Here is a 16,291-nt window from a genome sequence, read left to right as displayed (position 1 = left end):
GATTTATCAGCAGTGTCGTTGTTGTCACCGTTAGGTTTCCACTGCCAACTCTCTCTCGCTGAGACACCACCGTCCCTGTCTTCAAGACACTACTGGCTTTTCTGCCACCCTCCGTACATTCCCCAATATAAGCTTTAAAACATACCACACAATCATACACCACAATTTGTGAGCGTTGCTTTTGTGAGATCCTGCTCAATGGACTTTAAACCTCCTCACACTTACGTACCTTGTTGCTTTTATGGGGACTCTAATCCCACAGGACTTTAAACCTGTACGTATTAAACTTTGTTGCTTTTATGGGGACTCTAACCCCAAGGGGCTTTAAACCTGTACGTATTAAACTTTGTTGCTTTTATGGGGACTCTAACCCCATGAGACTTTAAACCCGTACGTACCGTGTTGCTTTTATGGGGACTCTAACCCCAAGGGACTTTAAACCTGTACGTATCATACTTTATTGCTTTTATGGGGACTCTAACCCCACAGGACTTTAAACCTGTACGTATCAAACTTTGTGGCTTTTATGGGGACTCTAACCCCAAGGGACTTTAAACCCATACGTACCTTGTTGCTTTTATGGGGACTCTAACCCCAAGGGACTTTAAACCCGTACGTACTATATCAATACTTTATCCACTTACTATTACTAGGACACTTGCAGTGTAATGACAACAATCAATTTAGTATTTCCAATTGCAGAACTTCGATATAAACAGGTGTCTGCTCACTTTTTTTTATGCAGCGCCGCTTGTTGTTGTCATCAGACGTCAGTTGTCCATTGTTTCTATTTTTCTGTCACTTCTCCATCTTCATCACGTTGGGGTCACCAAATTGTTGGACTTTGGCTCAATCTACCAACTTATTTTCTTCTATGTGTGAGCCAAGTCCTGCATGTTCTTTAAATGAAGCAATAGCAGAAGATATTTGGTCTCACACTTTTAGTTTATTTTAGCAGTAAGTGGATAAAGCATGCAGAGCTCTGGGTCTAGACCTTTCTGTCCCTGACAAACTATATAGTGTGTCAGTTCAGAAAATCCCACACCTTTCTGTCCCTGACCCAGTCTTTTTATATAATAAAAAACGTCATGCAGTCACTGAGGTGGGATTGTCTTCTGATTGGCTGTTGATCTGACTCCATTCTCCGCCTCCTTGCGTTCCCGGATGCCCGACCCCACGTGACCTTGTTTTGCCCGCGAAACGGAGTACCACGTGACCCTGTTTTGCCCTTCCACGCCTCCAGCGCGTGAAACAGAGCATCACGTGACCTCCCTGCATGCCTCCGGCGTGTGAAACAGAGCATCACGTGACCTCCCTGCATGCCTCCGGCGCGTGAAACCGAGCATTGCGTGACCTTGTTTTGCGCGCGCGCATAACGGAGCATCCCCAAAGGCTTCCGAATGCCAAGTATATTTACACTCGCAGCCAGCCATATATTTATAAGTAAGTCATATATTTACAATGTATGCAGTCAGCTGCCAGAGGAAGTGGTGAAGGTTGGTACAATTGCAACATTTAAAAGGCATCGGGATGGGTATATGAATAGGAAGGGTTTGGAGGGATATGGGCCGGGTGCTGGCAGCTGGGACTAGATTGGGTTGGGATATCTGGTTGGCATGGATGAGTTGGACCGAAGGGTCTGTTTCCGTGCTGTACATCTCTCTGACTCTATGTTGCCAGGCACCCAGTTTCAGTACTAGCCTTGGCTCCTTGTGCAAACTGCACTCAGACATGCTCCCCACCTCTGCATTGGTTTTGTTATGGCACAGGGTAAACTAATTTAAAACCAGCAACATAGAAAAGGTTTATCCCATGCAGTTATCTGTGGAAAAATGATAAGCCAAGAACGAGGTAAAGTAAAGATTAACAACTTTATTTCTTCAAGTATAGCAGAGAGTGATTAACTAAAATCTATTTACAACTCCTTCTTCTAACCTATCTTCTATAATACTAGTCCGATAGAACTCCTGATTAAGATTTACAAAACAAAACTTCTTTTCTCAAAACCAGGCAGCTTTCGGTTCTTTTCTGTATTCCTGTCTTTTGTTCTTCTTGGGGATTCTGCTTCACAGGTTACTTAATGATGAATGGACCTTTAAGAGAGCTATTTTTCAGGCAGTCTTTTTACATGCTGGTGGCTTGGCAATTCTCTTTCCAACTGTTCAATTTTCCCTGGTTTTATACCTCCAGAGCATCGGACGGTGTCATTGGCTTTTAAGATTGTCAATGTACTCAATTCGAACTGGATTGGAATTTGATATTTTCAGGATTTAATTTAAACTGATTGGTTGATTCAAATGTTTTTGTCTCCAGGCAAACAGCTACTTCCGTTCGACCAAATGTTACTTTTTGTTTTCAGAACACTTGGTGATGTCTGGTAGTTCCACTGGCTGATAACTTTCTTAAAGGTACAGTACACCCACATCTTCAAAACAGTTTCGTCTGGGTGCTCTAGTTTCCTTCCACAGTCCAAACATGTACAGCTTAGCTGGATTAGTGATGGTAAATTGCCCTGTAATATTCAGACTAGCTGGGTTAACTATGGTAAATATGTGGATATGGGGATTAGGGTGGGGTCTATATCCGGGTGGGATACGTTTTGACGAGTTGTTGCAGGCAGATGGACCAAATGACCTCTATCTGCACTGGAGAAATTCTATGTACTGTAAATGAAAGTGAGACTTTTTAGACCATTGTCAGTCTCTGACACTCTCAAGCAGTTTGGATAATTTCCACAACTTTTATTCGATGGCCCGGTTTGATTGTAAGCTATTTTCTGGATTGGTCAGTTTCTGGTCTGAATGTGTACTTTGAATATGAAAGTTTTTTCATTCAGTGTCCAATAATCTCTGTGTATCTGTTTAAATGTGTACCTTTTCATGTTTGATTTTCCTTTGGACCACTTGAAAACAAAGTATTTATTCAGTCATTTTGTCTGAGATGTGTTCTGTTTTCTCCTTTTGGAAACAAATTAAATTGCAATATTTGTTTCAATCTGGCACTTGGCCTGCTATTTAGTTCCTCCAGTTTGGACAAAAAGAATTGATACATGAATTGCATATAGTCAGAGAGTCAGATAGCAAGTTTAAACCATGGTGAGGTAATTGAATGAATAATTAGTCTGAATTTTTATTTTTTCCCTACTTAAGTGGAACACATTGTGAACAAGCAATAGGTTCAGTATTTTCTAAGAAACAAGTAAAATTTACTTCTTGACCAAGGTGATACCATGTATTTTAATTCTATAGGAAGTTGACTTGTACACTGGGACTGACATATCTCACTGTCACCCTGTCCTGGATAACTTGTTTAATGAAATGCTAGTTCTCCCACCTGTGACATCTTTGGGGTCATGACTTTTCTATTTTTACCTATAGACCTATTAACCTGACAGTATTTCTGTATGTTGCAAGTAATTTTGTACCCACTGTGTATTGGCACCATCTCACTCTTTGTTCTGTCCAGAAATTATCAGTTTCCTTCAAGTCCTTCATGACATGAATAAGCACAATAACTGGTGCAGTCTGCAACTGTTTGTTCTTTTGTGAGTGCAGAACTCATCTTGTTTCTTCCATTTACTTGTAAGGTTTGTGTGCTTAGAAATTACTATTTACCTGTCAGTCTGTGCTATTCAATGGGACTATGGATTTGGCTTATTGTCCTTTAAAACTCTGCTCAGATGTGACAGACTGTGAACAGATTAGAGCCATGCTGTCTAGTGAAAAACTTGGAAACGAAAATTTAAACTTGACTACGCAGGCTGTTGTGTACATGCACTGATTTTATGTAGAAAAAACATTTTTGAAAGAAACAGGATATAGGAAGGATGCCCACACTTGATTGATCCTGCTTCAATCTTCCTGCATTGTGTTACTGAGCAGTTTAAATGCTTGCTGTGAAGTGGACAGCCAGTTAGCAAAGGAGAGAGTTTTCAGTTCATGTTTCCTGAAGTGAATGGGAAAGACCTTATTTTCTTTGACTGTTTGTGTCTGTAAGATTCACAGGCAAGTGAAACCACAACACATTGTCACAGAAAGGTTCTGTGCTGTTCTTCAGAGTCAACTCTGATAGTGCAGAGTCTAACTGGGAGTAATGATATCAAGGTGTGGCCTTCAGTGTCATACAGTTATACAGCACAGAAACAGATCCTTTGGTCCAAGTTGTTAGTGCTGAGCAGAGATCCTAATCTGACCTAGTCCCATTTAAGTTAAAAATTTCAACACCAGGTCATTCTACGACAGGTTTACGTGGAAGCACGAGTTTTCAGAGCGATGAAGGAGCAGTGCACTGAAAGCTCGTGCTTCCAAATAAACCACCTGTACGATAAAATGGTGTTGTGTGATTCTTAACTTTGTCCACCCCAGTCCAACGCTGGTACCTCCACATCATGGCTAGTCCCATTTGGCAAATAACCCTCTAAACTGTTCCTATTCTTACATTTATCCAGGTGCCTATAAAATGCTGTAGTTGTACCCATCACCTCCACTTCCTCTGGTAGCTCATTCCATGCAAGCACCATCCTCTGTGATAAAGTAACCCCTCAGGTCCTTTTTGAATCTTTTTTCCACAATTTAAACTGTGCCCCCTATTTTTGCATGCACCCACATTCAGAAAAAGACCTTCACTATCACCCTATCATGCCCCTCATGATTTTTTCAATCAGTACAAAGGCCACACCTCATTCTCCGACAGTCCAGGCAACAAAGCAACAACCTGTTCAGCCTCTCCCTATAACTCAAAGGACTGAGAAGTGTCGGGTGGAATTTAAATCAGATAAATGCAAGGTGCTGCATTTTGGGAAAGCAAACCTTCGCAGGACTTATACACTTCATGGTAAGGTCCTAGGGAGTGTTGTTGAACAAAGAGACCTTGGAATGCAGGTTCATATCTCCTTGAAAGTGGATTCGCAGGTAGATAGGATAGTGAAGGCGGCGTTTGGTATGCTTTCTTTTATTGGTCAAAGTACTGAGTACAGGAGTTGGGAGGTCATGTTGTGGCTGTACAGGACGTTGGTTAGACCACTGTTGGAATATTTCGTGCAATTCTGGTCTCTGCATTCTGATGTTGTGAAACTTGAAAGGGTTCAGAAAAGATTTACAAAGATGTTTCCAGGTTTGGAGGAATTGAGCTATAGGGAGAGGCTGAACAGGTTGGGGCTGTTTTCCCTGGAGTGTCGGAGGCTGAGGGGTGACCTTACAGGGGTTTACAAAATTATGAGGGGCATGGATAGGGTAAATAGGCAAAGTCTTTTCCCTGGGGTTGGGGAGTCCAGAACTAGAGAGCATAGTTTTAGGGTGAGAGGGGAAAGATATGAGAGACCTAAGGGGCAACCTTAGGTAGGCGGCACGGTGGCACAGTGGCTAGCACTGTTGCCTCACAGCGCCAGAGACCCGGGTTCAATTCCCACCTCAGGCGACTGACTGTGTGGAGTTTGCATGTTCTCCCAGTGTCTGCGTGGGTTTCCTCCGTGTGCTCCGGTTTCCTCCCACAGTCCAAAGATGTGCAGGTCAGGTGAATTGGCCATGCTAAATGGCCCATAGTGTTAGGTGTGGGGTAAATGTAGGGGTATGGGTGGGTTGCGCTTCGGCGGGTCGGTGTGGACTTGTTGGGCAGAAGGGCCTGTTTCCATACTGTAATGTAATCTAATCTAAATTTTCACACAGAGGGTGGTACGGGTATGGAATGAGCTGCCAGAGGAATTGGTGGAGGCTGGTACAATTGCAACATTTAAGAGGCATCAGGATGGGTTTATGAATAGGACGGGTTTGGAGGGATATGGGCCGGGTGCTGGCAGGTGGGAAGAGATTGGGTTGGGATATCTTGTCAGCATGGACTGGTTGGAACAAAGGGTCTGTTTCCATGCTGTACATCTCTATGACTCTATAACTCAAATCCTCCAATCCTGGCAATGAAACATACTGATGAGAGTAGTGCAGTTGATGTGGTTTACACGGACTTCTGTAAGGCCTTTGTCAGAGCATAACCTCCGACTGGGGATGAAAGACTCGGCAGGCAGGCAGGATTCAAGCAAGTGGTCGGTGTTTATTCAACCAGAACCTGGTTAGCGCAGGCAGAGGGCCAAAGGATTGTCCTCTAAGACTGGCCTCAGAACAGAGGTCCATGACACACTCTGATTTTACAATAAAAAGCAATATTTTTTTGTTATCAGAAAATTTATAATCATAAACTTGATTACAATGATCTTACCTTGCATACCCTATTCAATGAGACACCTAATCAATGGTGGGCATTTCTTTGGACAATCCCAGGATCCCTGACCTCTCAGTTTCATGGAAACTAATCTCAAGGTCTTGCGATCTTTCTATTCATTCACATTCCAAAGTTATTTGCGATACACCTTTGGGTTTCTCTCAGGCTAGCTTGTCTCTCAGGACAGCTTGAATGTTGTTATTCATTGTATTCCATTTTATCAAGTTCAATTGCTCCTCTGATATAATTAGGGCAGTGGGAAACATATGAAGAAAAATCAAAGGACAGTTTGTTTTGACTTACTTGCCATCGACTTGTAATTTTAATTTTTGTTATACAAAGTTAGCTACAAAGTGTAAATTTATTTGCCCCAATTGTTAGCACTCTGATTAATAGGCTGTGAGCAATCTATTTTGTACTGGCATAAGAGAAAGCATTACTTCAAGCTAGCTAACCTTCACTTCCAGGTTTAAATGCTTCTTTTCCTCTTTATGCTTTAGTATTATGCACCTTTTTTTAATGCTGAAAACTACGGTGATGATGGTAAGACTCTTTACGAGAACCTTTTCCTTAATTCAAGAAACTGAGTACTATAAGATAACTTTAGCTGTTGCACCCTCGGCTGTTGTAGGGCGTTAATGGGCTGTTACTAGCACCTGGTGATTGTTCATGAACTGGGACAATTACCCTTTCATTTAATGTGGCTGGAATTACTCATTTATCAGACCTTTGGTCTGCTTGTCAGAACTGTTTTGAATGGGAACTGGCTGGGTCCTTGGAGTGACTTGTTCAATGGTATCATTCTGCCTGAGTGAGTAGGCTGTACGCCTTAGTTTCTGCCATTCTGTTTCACAGTCTGCTGCTTAATTTTACTTTCCACTTCTCAGCCAGTTTGTGTTAACAGACATGAGCCACTCACTTCTGGCCAGATACAGGCCACCCCAATAGCCTTTGACAAGGCCAAAGTCCCATATAAAAGACTGGTCCAAGCTTGGGTCTTGGAGTCTTAAGTGCACTGGAGCTGAAATTAGCTTGCAGACAGGGTGAAAACTATAATGCATTTGTGACTGGAAGCCTGTGACCAGCAGTGAACCACAGGGATCAGTGCTGGGACCCTTGCTGCTTGTTAAGTACATATTAACAATTGGATGTGAATATAGAAAATATAATCAGTAAGCCTGCAAATGAATTTTTCGTGTGGAAGTATTAAATATTTCAGTGCAATCTTGGTGTGCAAAGGACCTGTTTCTGTGTTGTATTGTTCTTTGTTCTATGACATGAAAATTGGTGGCATTATTGACAGTGAGGGGGATGGTCTCAGGCTACAGTATGAGTACATTGGGCAGAGCAATGGCAGATAGAATTTAAATCCTGATAAATATGAGGTAATGCATTCTGGGAGTTCTAACAAGGGAAAGAATTACACAATGAAGGATTGGTCCCGAGGAGTACTGAGGAACAAAGGGACCTTCGTGTACAAGTCTATAGATCCCAGAAGGTGTCAGCATAGGCAGACAGGCAGCTGAAGGCGGCATAAAGAATGTTTTCTGGAGCTGTGGAATATAAGAGCAAGGAAGTCTTATTCCAACTTTATAAAACAGATCAAATACTGTGTGCAGTTCTGATTGCCACACAATTAGAAGGATGGGATTGGCTGGAGAGGATGCAGTGGGTTGGAAAGTCTCCATTAAAAAGGGAGACCGTTTGAGCTGGGTTTGCTTTCCTTGGAGCAGAGGAGGTTGAGGGAGGATCTGACAGAGATATACTAAATTGTGAATGATGCAGATGGAGTAGATTGTGAGAATCCTTCTCCCCTTGGCAGACGTGTCTGAGACCAGAGGGCAAAAGTTGAAGTTGTGGGGAAAGCAGTTTAGAGAATATCTGAGAAAAATAGTTTGATGTTGATGGTGGGTAAAGTTTGGATTGTGCTGCCTGAGAGTGTGATGGAATACTCTCTCAGAATTTAAGCAGCATCTGGATATGCCCTTAAGAAACCAGGGCATAGTCAGCTGTGGGCCAAGTGCAGATAAATAGGATGAATGCAATTTGGTGTTTGTTGGACATCATGGACATGTTGGGCTGAAGGATCTGTTTCTATGCTGTATGACTCTATATCGCTATAACATCCTTGTAAATCTTTTCTACAGCATCTAAAGTTTAACATCATCCTTCCTGGAGAAGGGTGATGAGCGTTGTACGCAATCTCAAGTGGCATCACTAATATCCTGTACAGCCCCCAGATGACATCCCAACTCCTACACTCAATGTTCTGACCATGAAGAAAAGCATGCCAAATGCTTTCTACACTGCCCTGCCTACCTACAACTCTACTTTCAAGAAAATATGCAGCTGCACCCCTCAGTATCTTTGTTCAGCAACACTTGCCAAGGCCCCACCATTAAGTGTATAAGTCCTGCCCTGGTTTGCCTGAATCAAAATCTAACACCTCACATGTATCTAAATGAAACTGAATCTGTCACTTCTTGGCCCACCCGACAAAGGTCATAATTAGTATTTGTTTTTCAGTGCACTTGAAGACTGTTGAAGTAAAGGTAGGTGTTAATTACCCTGCACTGTATTGTGATGGTGCTCACCATGATTGGGGCACTTGTGTGGCTCTACAGAGGGCAGGAGGAAGCAATGATTTTCTCTCATGCAGTGGTGCAAATTGGAACAGCCAAACTAAACTTTTTGAAGAATCAAACTTTTGAATTCTTCTTGTAAAAAGAAAAATGAGCAGCTTTAGTAATCTACGTTATCTTGTGGGGAGTTACCAAGACATAGTCACACCTCAGGTACAAGAAAAATGGCCAATGGGTTACAGTCAGGGGACTGAAGGGGAAGGAGCCCCTGTGGCCATTCCCCTGAATAACAAATATACTGTTTTGGGTACTATTGATGGGCGGAGGGAGAAAACTTACCAGCAGTAAGCCACAGGGTACAGGTCTCTGGCAAAGAGTCTGTCCCTGTTACTTGGTGGGGGAGGGGGGGTAGAGAGGAATTGGGTTCGTTATTGGGTTCTCCATAATTAGAGTGGAGTTGTGGACAGTGCTGAAGGATGTTACAGGTTACACAGGTACATAGATAAGCTGTAGAGTTAGGCTGAGAGGTGGCAAATGGAGTTTAGTGTGGAAAAGTGTGAGATAATTCACTTTGGAAGGAGTACTCGTCTAATGGTAAGGTTCTTGGTAGCGTAGATGAGCAGAGAGATCTCAGTGTACATGTACATTGATCCCAGGTTGATGGGGTTGTTCAGAAGGCATACGGTAGTTAGCTTTTATTGGGAGAGGGATTGAGGTTTGGAACCATGAGGTCATGGTGCAGCTCTATAAAATTCTGGTGTGGCCGCACTTGGAAAATTGCATCCAGTTCCAGTCCCCACATCATAGTAAGGATGTGGAAGCTTTGGAAAGGGTTCATAGGTGATTTACTGGGCTGTTGTTTAGTCTGGAGGGAATGTCTTATGAGGAAAGACTGAGGGACTTCAGACTCCATTAGAGAGAAGAAGGTTGAGAGGTGACTTAATAAGAGACACTTAAAATAATCAGAGGGTTAGAAAGTGTGTGTTGAGAGCCTTATTCCTCTGATGGTGTTGGCTAGCACCAGTGGACATCGCTTTAAATTGAGGGACAATAAATATAAGACAGATGTCAGAGGTAGTTTCTTTACTCAGTGGTAGGGGCATGAAAAGTTCTGCCTGCAACTGTAGTAGACTCGCCAACTTTAAGGGTGTTTGAATGGTCATTGGATAAACATATGGATGAAAATGCAATAGTATACTGCACTGTCATGTTCTATGTTCTATTATCTCTCTAAATCTTTCCTACTCCATTGTTTCAAATTATGATTATGTGATCACATTGAGTACTTGAGAAAATGGGATTGAGTTTTTGTGTGTCTTATATCAGACTTCATAGAAATGCAGGGCTATTTGTAGAAAATTAAAGTTACTTTGAAACAATGGGGTAGGAAAGATTTAGTGAGATAATAGAACATAGAACATGACAGTGCAGTATACTATTGCATTTTCATCCATATGTTTATCCAATGACCATTTAAATGCCCTTAAAGTTGGCGAGTCTACAACAGTTGCCTTTTTGATGAAGATAGAGGCATAAAAAAAATCTGTTCCTGCAAGTTGGAGAAATGGAGAATGATGTTATGATAAAGGTGGGAATGGCAGCTCCTCTGCCACCATGATACATTTATGGAGATGGAATGCTGTCTGAGTGGGAGTAGAATTGTAAACTGGATGTCTCTGACTGCTGCAGACCACAATGACTCCATGAGAGAGTGATATTCATCTTGATTGTATCATTTTCTGTTGCCTGAAGGATATATGGAACTCCATAACTGTTAGTCCTGCTCTGCAGTTATGGTGTTTGTATTTTGAACTAATTCTGAATTACGTCAGTCGCTTTGTGTGTGTGTTTATGTGTCTGTGTGTGCCTGCAGTATTTATTCTATATTGTCAGGAATAAAAACAGAAATTCCTAGAGAAACGCAGTTCTGAATAACAGTTACTGATCCCAAAACATTAACTCTGCTTTCTCTCCACACATGCTGCTTGACATGCTGAGTTCTTTTTCAGCAACTGCTCCTTTTGTTTCCAGCCTGGAGCATCTGCAGATTTAATTGTCAGGTTTTGGCACAGAATGGGTGTTTGGAATTCACATTATTTAATTGTCATGTGACTGTATGTGACAACTATTCATTAAAGGGTTAACTCTGTCCTGCCCAATCACTAATAAATTAATAACACTATTTCATCCTATAAATTGGTGACTTTTGTCTGGTTTCCTTCTATCTCTGTATTTAACATCTATGTTATATATGGTTTTTGAAATGATGCTACAGTCGGATTTTCTTTTCCATCTTGACTTTAACTCCAAAAAGTCACATTAAATGTAAATTTAATGCCTTCTTGGGCATATATTTCAGATAAGAATTCAGTCTAAACCTCTTGAAAAATGGTGTAAATGTCAATGGGCTTGACAATATTAGGTAAGAACTTCCAAAAGCTGATTAATGGCAGATGTTCACAGGTAAAGTGATGGCTGGAAAATGGGAAACCTTCAACATGAGATAACGAGAGTCCAGTGACAGTCTGTTCCTATTAGGATGAACGGCAGGTCTGGAAAGTGTAGGGAATGCTGGATGATGGAGAAATTATGGTTTTGGTCCAGAGAAAGAAGGAAACGTATGTCAGGTATATACAGCAGAGATTGAGTGAATCCTTAGAAGAGGAAAAGGCAGTAGGAGTATACTCTAGAGGGAAATCAGGAGGGCAAAAAGGGGGCATGAGTTAGCTTTGGTAAATACGGTTGAGGAGAATCCCAAGGGATTTTAAGAATACATTTAAGGACAAAAGGGTAACTAGGGAGAGATTAGGGTCCCTCAAAGGTCAGCAAGAAGGCCTTTGTGTCGAGCCACAGAAGATGGGGGAGACACTCAATGAGTATTTTGCATCACTGTTTAATGTGGAGAAGGACATGGAGGTTACAGAATGTGGGGAAATAGATGGTGTCATCTTGAAAGATGTCCATATTACACACAAAAGTAGTCCTGGATGTCTTGAAACGCATAAAAGTGGATAAATCCACAGACCCTGATCAGAGGTACTCTAGAACTCTGTGGGAGGTTACGGAAGTGATTGCTGTGTCCCTTGCTGAGATATTTTTATTATAGATAGTTACAGGTGAGGCGCTGGAAGACTAGAGTTTGGCTAACGTGGTGCTACTATTTAAGAAAGGTGGTAAGGAAAAGTCAGGGACCTTTAGGCTGGTAAGCCTGCCATCAGTGTTGGGCAAGATGTTGGAGGGAATTCTGAGGGACAGAATTTACACGTATTTTGAAAGGCAAGGATTGATTCGGGACAATGAACATAGTTTTGTGCATGGGAAACCATGACTCTCAAACTCCACTGAATTTTTGGAAGTAGGAACGAAGAGGATTTCCCCATGGGAGACTGGTAAGCAAGGTTAGACCTCATGGAATACAGAATAACTAGCCATTTGGATACAGAACTGGCTCAAAAGGTAGAAGACAGAAAGCAGTCGTAGAGGGTTGTTTTTAAGACTCGAGGCATGGGACCAGTGGAGTGCCACAAGGATCGGTGCTGGGTCCACTACTTTTCTTCATTTACATAAATGATTTGGATGTGAGCAATGGAGGTAAGACACCAAAATTGGAAGTGTAGTGGACAGCGAAAAAGGTTACCTCAGATTACAAACAGGATCTTGATCAGATGGGTCAATGGGCTGAAGAGTGACAGATGAAAATTAATTCAGATAAATGCGATGTGCTGCATTTTGGGAAAGAAAATCTTAGCAGGATTTATACACTTAATGGTAAGGTCCGAGGGAGTGTTACTGAACAAAGAGACTTTGGCGTGCACGTCCATAGTTGCTTGAAAGTAAAGTCACAGGTAGATGGGATATTGAAGACGGCGTTCCATATGCTTTCCTTTATTGGTCAGAGTATTGAGTACATGTTGCAGCTGTACAGGACATTGGTTAGACCGCTATTGGAATATTGTATACAATTCTGGTCTCCTTCTTATCAGAAGGATGTTGTGAAACTTGAAAGGGTTCAGAAAGGATTTGCATGGATGTTCCCAGGGTTGGAGGATTTGAGCTATAGGGACACGTTGAATAGGCAGGGGCTGTTTTCCCTGGAGCATCGGAGACTGACGGGTGCCCTTACAATGGTTTATAAAATTATGAGGAGCATGCATAGGATCAATAGACAAGTTTTATGTTCCCTGGGTTGGGGGAGTCCAGAACGAGAAGGCATAGGTTTAGGGTGAGATGGAAAAGTTATATAAGAGACCTAAGTGGCAAGATTTTCACACAGAGGGTGGTACATGTATGGAATTAACTGACAGAGGAAGTGGTGGAGGCCAGTAAAATTGCAACTTTTAAAAAAGCTTCTGAATGCGTATATGAATAGGAAGGGTTTGAAGGGATGTGGGCCGCTGCTGGCAGGTGGGACTAGATTGGGTTGGGATATCTGGTTGGCTTGGACGAGTTGGACTGAAGGGTCTGTTTCTGTGCTGTACATCTCTTTGACTCGAAGATGGATGAGGGAAGAGTAGTATATGTGTTTGATATGGACTTCAGTAAGATGTTTGACAAGTTTCTTCATTGTAGACTTGTTAGCAAGGGTAGTTTACATGAAAATCAGGAAGAACTAGCAATTTGGACACAGAATTGACTTGAACGTGGAAAACAGAGGGTGGTTGTGGAGGGCTACCTTTCAGACTGGAGACCTGTGATCAGTAGTGTGCCACCAGGATCAGTGCTGGGTTCACTGCTTTTCCTTATTTTTATAAATGATTTGAATGTGAACATAAAACATTTGCAGATGACGCCAAAATTAGCAGTGTAGTGGACAGCAAAGAAGGTTCCCTCAGATTACAACAGGATCATGATCAGATGGGCCACTGGGCTGACCAGTGGCAGATGGAGTTTAGTTCAGATAAATTTGAGGTGCTTCATTTTGGAAAGGCACATCAAGGCAGGGATTATACACTTAATGCTAAGGTCCTGGGGAGTAATGCTAAACAAAGAGACCATGGAGTGCATGTTCATAGTTCCTTGAAAGTGGAGTCGCCGGTCGATAGGATAATGTTGCAGCTGTATAGCTAATTGGTTCAGCCGCTTTGGAATATTGTGTGCAATTCTGGTCTCCTTCCTATTGGAAGGATGTTGTGAAACTTGAAACATTCAGAAAAGATTCCTAAGATTGTTACCAGGGTTGGAGTGTTTGAGCAAAAGGGAGAGGCTGAAGAGGCTAAACCTGTTTTCCCTGGAGTGTTGGAGGCTGGGAGGTGACCTTATAGAGGTTTATAAAATCAAGAGGGTCACTGTAATTGTAAAAAAATTGTAATTCCTCCGTGATATTTAACTCTTGATTTGAAAATTTCTCTCTGGAAATTGAATCAAAGTGTGGCTAATTCAATCTACTCTATAACAATGGAAAGGATGATCTTCAGTCTGACAGTAGTAACATACCTGCTGTTTTTTCGAAGGAACTGATCACACTTGGCTTTGTACTGAGCACATATTACAGTGTCTTGGTCCTTCAAGTAATTGTCTGGAGGAAGACAGAAGAGACATCGTTTGGAAATCAACATTAAGTCAATCTAATAATTTAATAATAATTAGGCTGGTTTTTTTTCTTCAAGACATCAATTCCAACAGGACCACAGGCTGATCCTCATCTTGGCCTGAGCTGCTCTTTGGTGATTATATAAAAAAAAAGTACCAATTCACTGAGAACCACATATTAACCAACACCTCTACAAATGGTTAATCTGGCATCTGGATATTAAAGTTTGTCTGGATATGAAAGCTTCCTTATCTATCCATACCTGTCAGTTCCTGCTCAGTAAATGTGTGAAGACAATTATCAAGATGTACCTGTTAAATGCTGCTCTGTGAATATCTGAGTGTAGTTTATCAAACTGTAATTATCTATCTGTATAATCTGTGCAAATATGTGAGTGAATGCAGTATTCAATCTGTCCCTGTCACTCTCTGGTAAATATATTTACATTTTCTCATCACAGTATCCACATAAAGGAAACTGCCAGGGACTGGTTGATAAATACATTTCATACATTTTAAATAAATAGGATCAGTCCCTAGTGTTTCTCTGATGTGGATATGCAAGTTTAGTTATCAATATACATATACCTGTCAGTTTCTGCCCTGCAAATGTGCGTGTTTGCTTTGCCAATCTGTCCCTAACAGTTTCTGCTGTGTGCCTGAGAGTGTAGTTATCAACCTGAACCTGTCAGTTTCAGTTTTGAGAATGCGAGTTTCGATATTAGTCTCTACCTGTCAGTTTCTGCTGTATGAATATTAAATGCAGTCATCAATTTGTACCTAACAGTTTATTCTGTGAGAATGTAGATATTGATCTCTACCTGTAAGTTTAAGCTATATCAGTATGGGAGAGTAATTATCAAACAATATCTGTCAGCTTTTGCTATTTGACACCAGAGTGTCATTGTAAATCTGTTTCTACTATGTCAATATGACAGTGTAGATACCAATCTGTCCTTGTCAGATTCTTCCCTATCAATATGTGAATACAGTTATTGAGCAGTACCCATCAGCTTCTGCTCAGTGAATGTGGGTATATTAATCAAACTGTAGCTGTCAGCTTCAGTGATGTGAATGTGGGAATAGTGTTATCTTTCTCTACCTGTCATTTTCTTCTCTGTCAAAGTGAGTGTAACTGTCAATCTGTATCTTTCAGACTCTGCTGTGTGAATACATAAATATAGATGTCAATCTGTAGCTGTCAGTTTCTGCTTGGTGAATATGTTTGTGTAATAGCCAATCTTTCCAATTTCTACTATGTGAATGTGTGAACTGAGTTTTCACCTGTCACTATCCGTTTCTGCTTTGTGAATGTGAGAGTTTAATTATCACTCTTTCCCTGTCAGGATCTGTAATATCAGTGTTTTGAGTGTATTTACTCATCGTTTCCTGTCAGTTTGTGTGACTGTAGTTATCAACTGGTACCTCTTAGATTCTGCGAAGTGAATATGAGTGTAGTTATCCGTTTCATTTGATCTGATTTATTATTCTCACACGCACTGACATACAATGAAAAGTATTGTTTTGTGTACTTAACAGGCAAATAATATCAGACAAAATGCATCAGGATAATAGAACAGAATCTGTAATACAGTATTAAAGCTGCAAAGAGAGAGAGATTAACATTAAAATTTGAGCGAGATTAGAGTGGTGCTGGAAAAGCACAGCAGGTCAGGCAGCATCCGAGGAGCAGGAAACAAAATCGACATTTCAGGCAAAAGCCTTTCATCAGGAATGCCCGAAACATCAATTTTCCTGCTCCTCGGATGCTGCCTGACCGGCTGTGCTTTTCCAGCACCACCCTCATCTTGACTTTAAGCTCCAGCATCTGCAGTACCCACTTTCGCCTTAAAATTTGAGCAGTACATTCAAAAGTTTGATAACAGCAGAGAAGCTGTTCTTGAGTTAATTGGGTGGTGTATTCAAACTTCTGCATTTTCTGGTGGTAGCTAGGAAAATATTAGTTTATA

At 41.4% G+C, this 16,291-nt stretch overlaps 1 protein-coding gene and 1 long non-coding RNA gene across 11 annotated transcripts in view; one reads left to right on the top strand and one right to left on the bottom strand.

Moving 5' to 3' along the window:
* Positions 1–16,291, top strand: part of LOC148135538 (uncharacterized) — a 334,519-nt gene that overhangs the window by 180,966 nt on the left and 137,262 nt on the right. The gene's annotated exons all lie outside the window — the stretch shown is intronic.
* The window catches only part of LOC122545874 (uncharacterized), a 229,790-nt gene that overhangs the window by 209,401 nt on the left and 4,098 nt on the right, over positions 1–16,291 (bottom strand). For 4 of the 10 annotated variants that reach the window (XR_015755019.1, XR_015755021.1, XR_015755020.1 and 1 more), the window contains exon 3: positions 14,226–14,307. The exons of 2 other annotated variants lie outside the window; for them this stretch is intronic. Coding sequence is in view for 5 of the 8 variants with exons in the window: in XM_087984524.1 (XP_087840650.1) it covers positions 14,250–14,307 (58 nt within the window). In the remaining 3 variants the exon portion in view is untranslated. Of the gene's footprint in view, positions 1–741; positions 900–1,371; positions 7,764–14,225; positions 14,308–16,291 lie in introns of those variants that run through there. 4 more of the 10 variants (XM_087984523.1, XM_087984521.1, XM_087984522.1 and 1 more) reach the window with 4 other exon arrangements.

Source organism: Chiloscyllium plagiosum, unplaced genomic scaffold, assembly GCF_037043375.1.
Source record: "Chiloscyllium plagiosum isolate Xiang-an unplaced genomic scaffold, Cpla_swu_hap1 HiC_scaffold_49, whole genome shotgun sequence".
Lineage (NCBI taxonomy): Eukaryota > Metazoa > Chordata > Chondrichthyes > Orectolobiformes > Hemiscylliidae > Chiloscyllium > Chiloscyllium plagiosum.
This window is presented reverse-complemented; position numbering and strand designations above follow the sequence as displayed.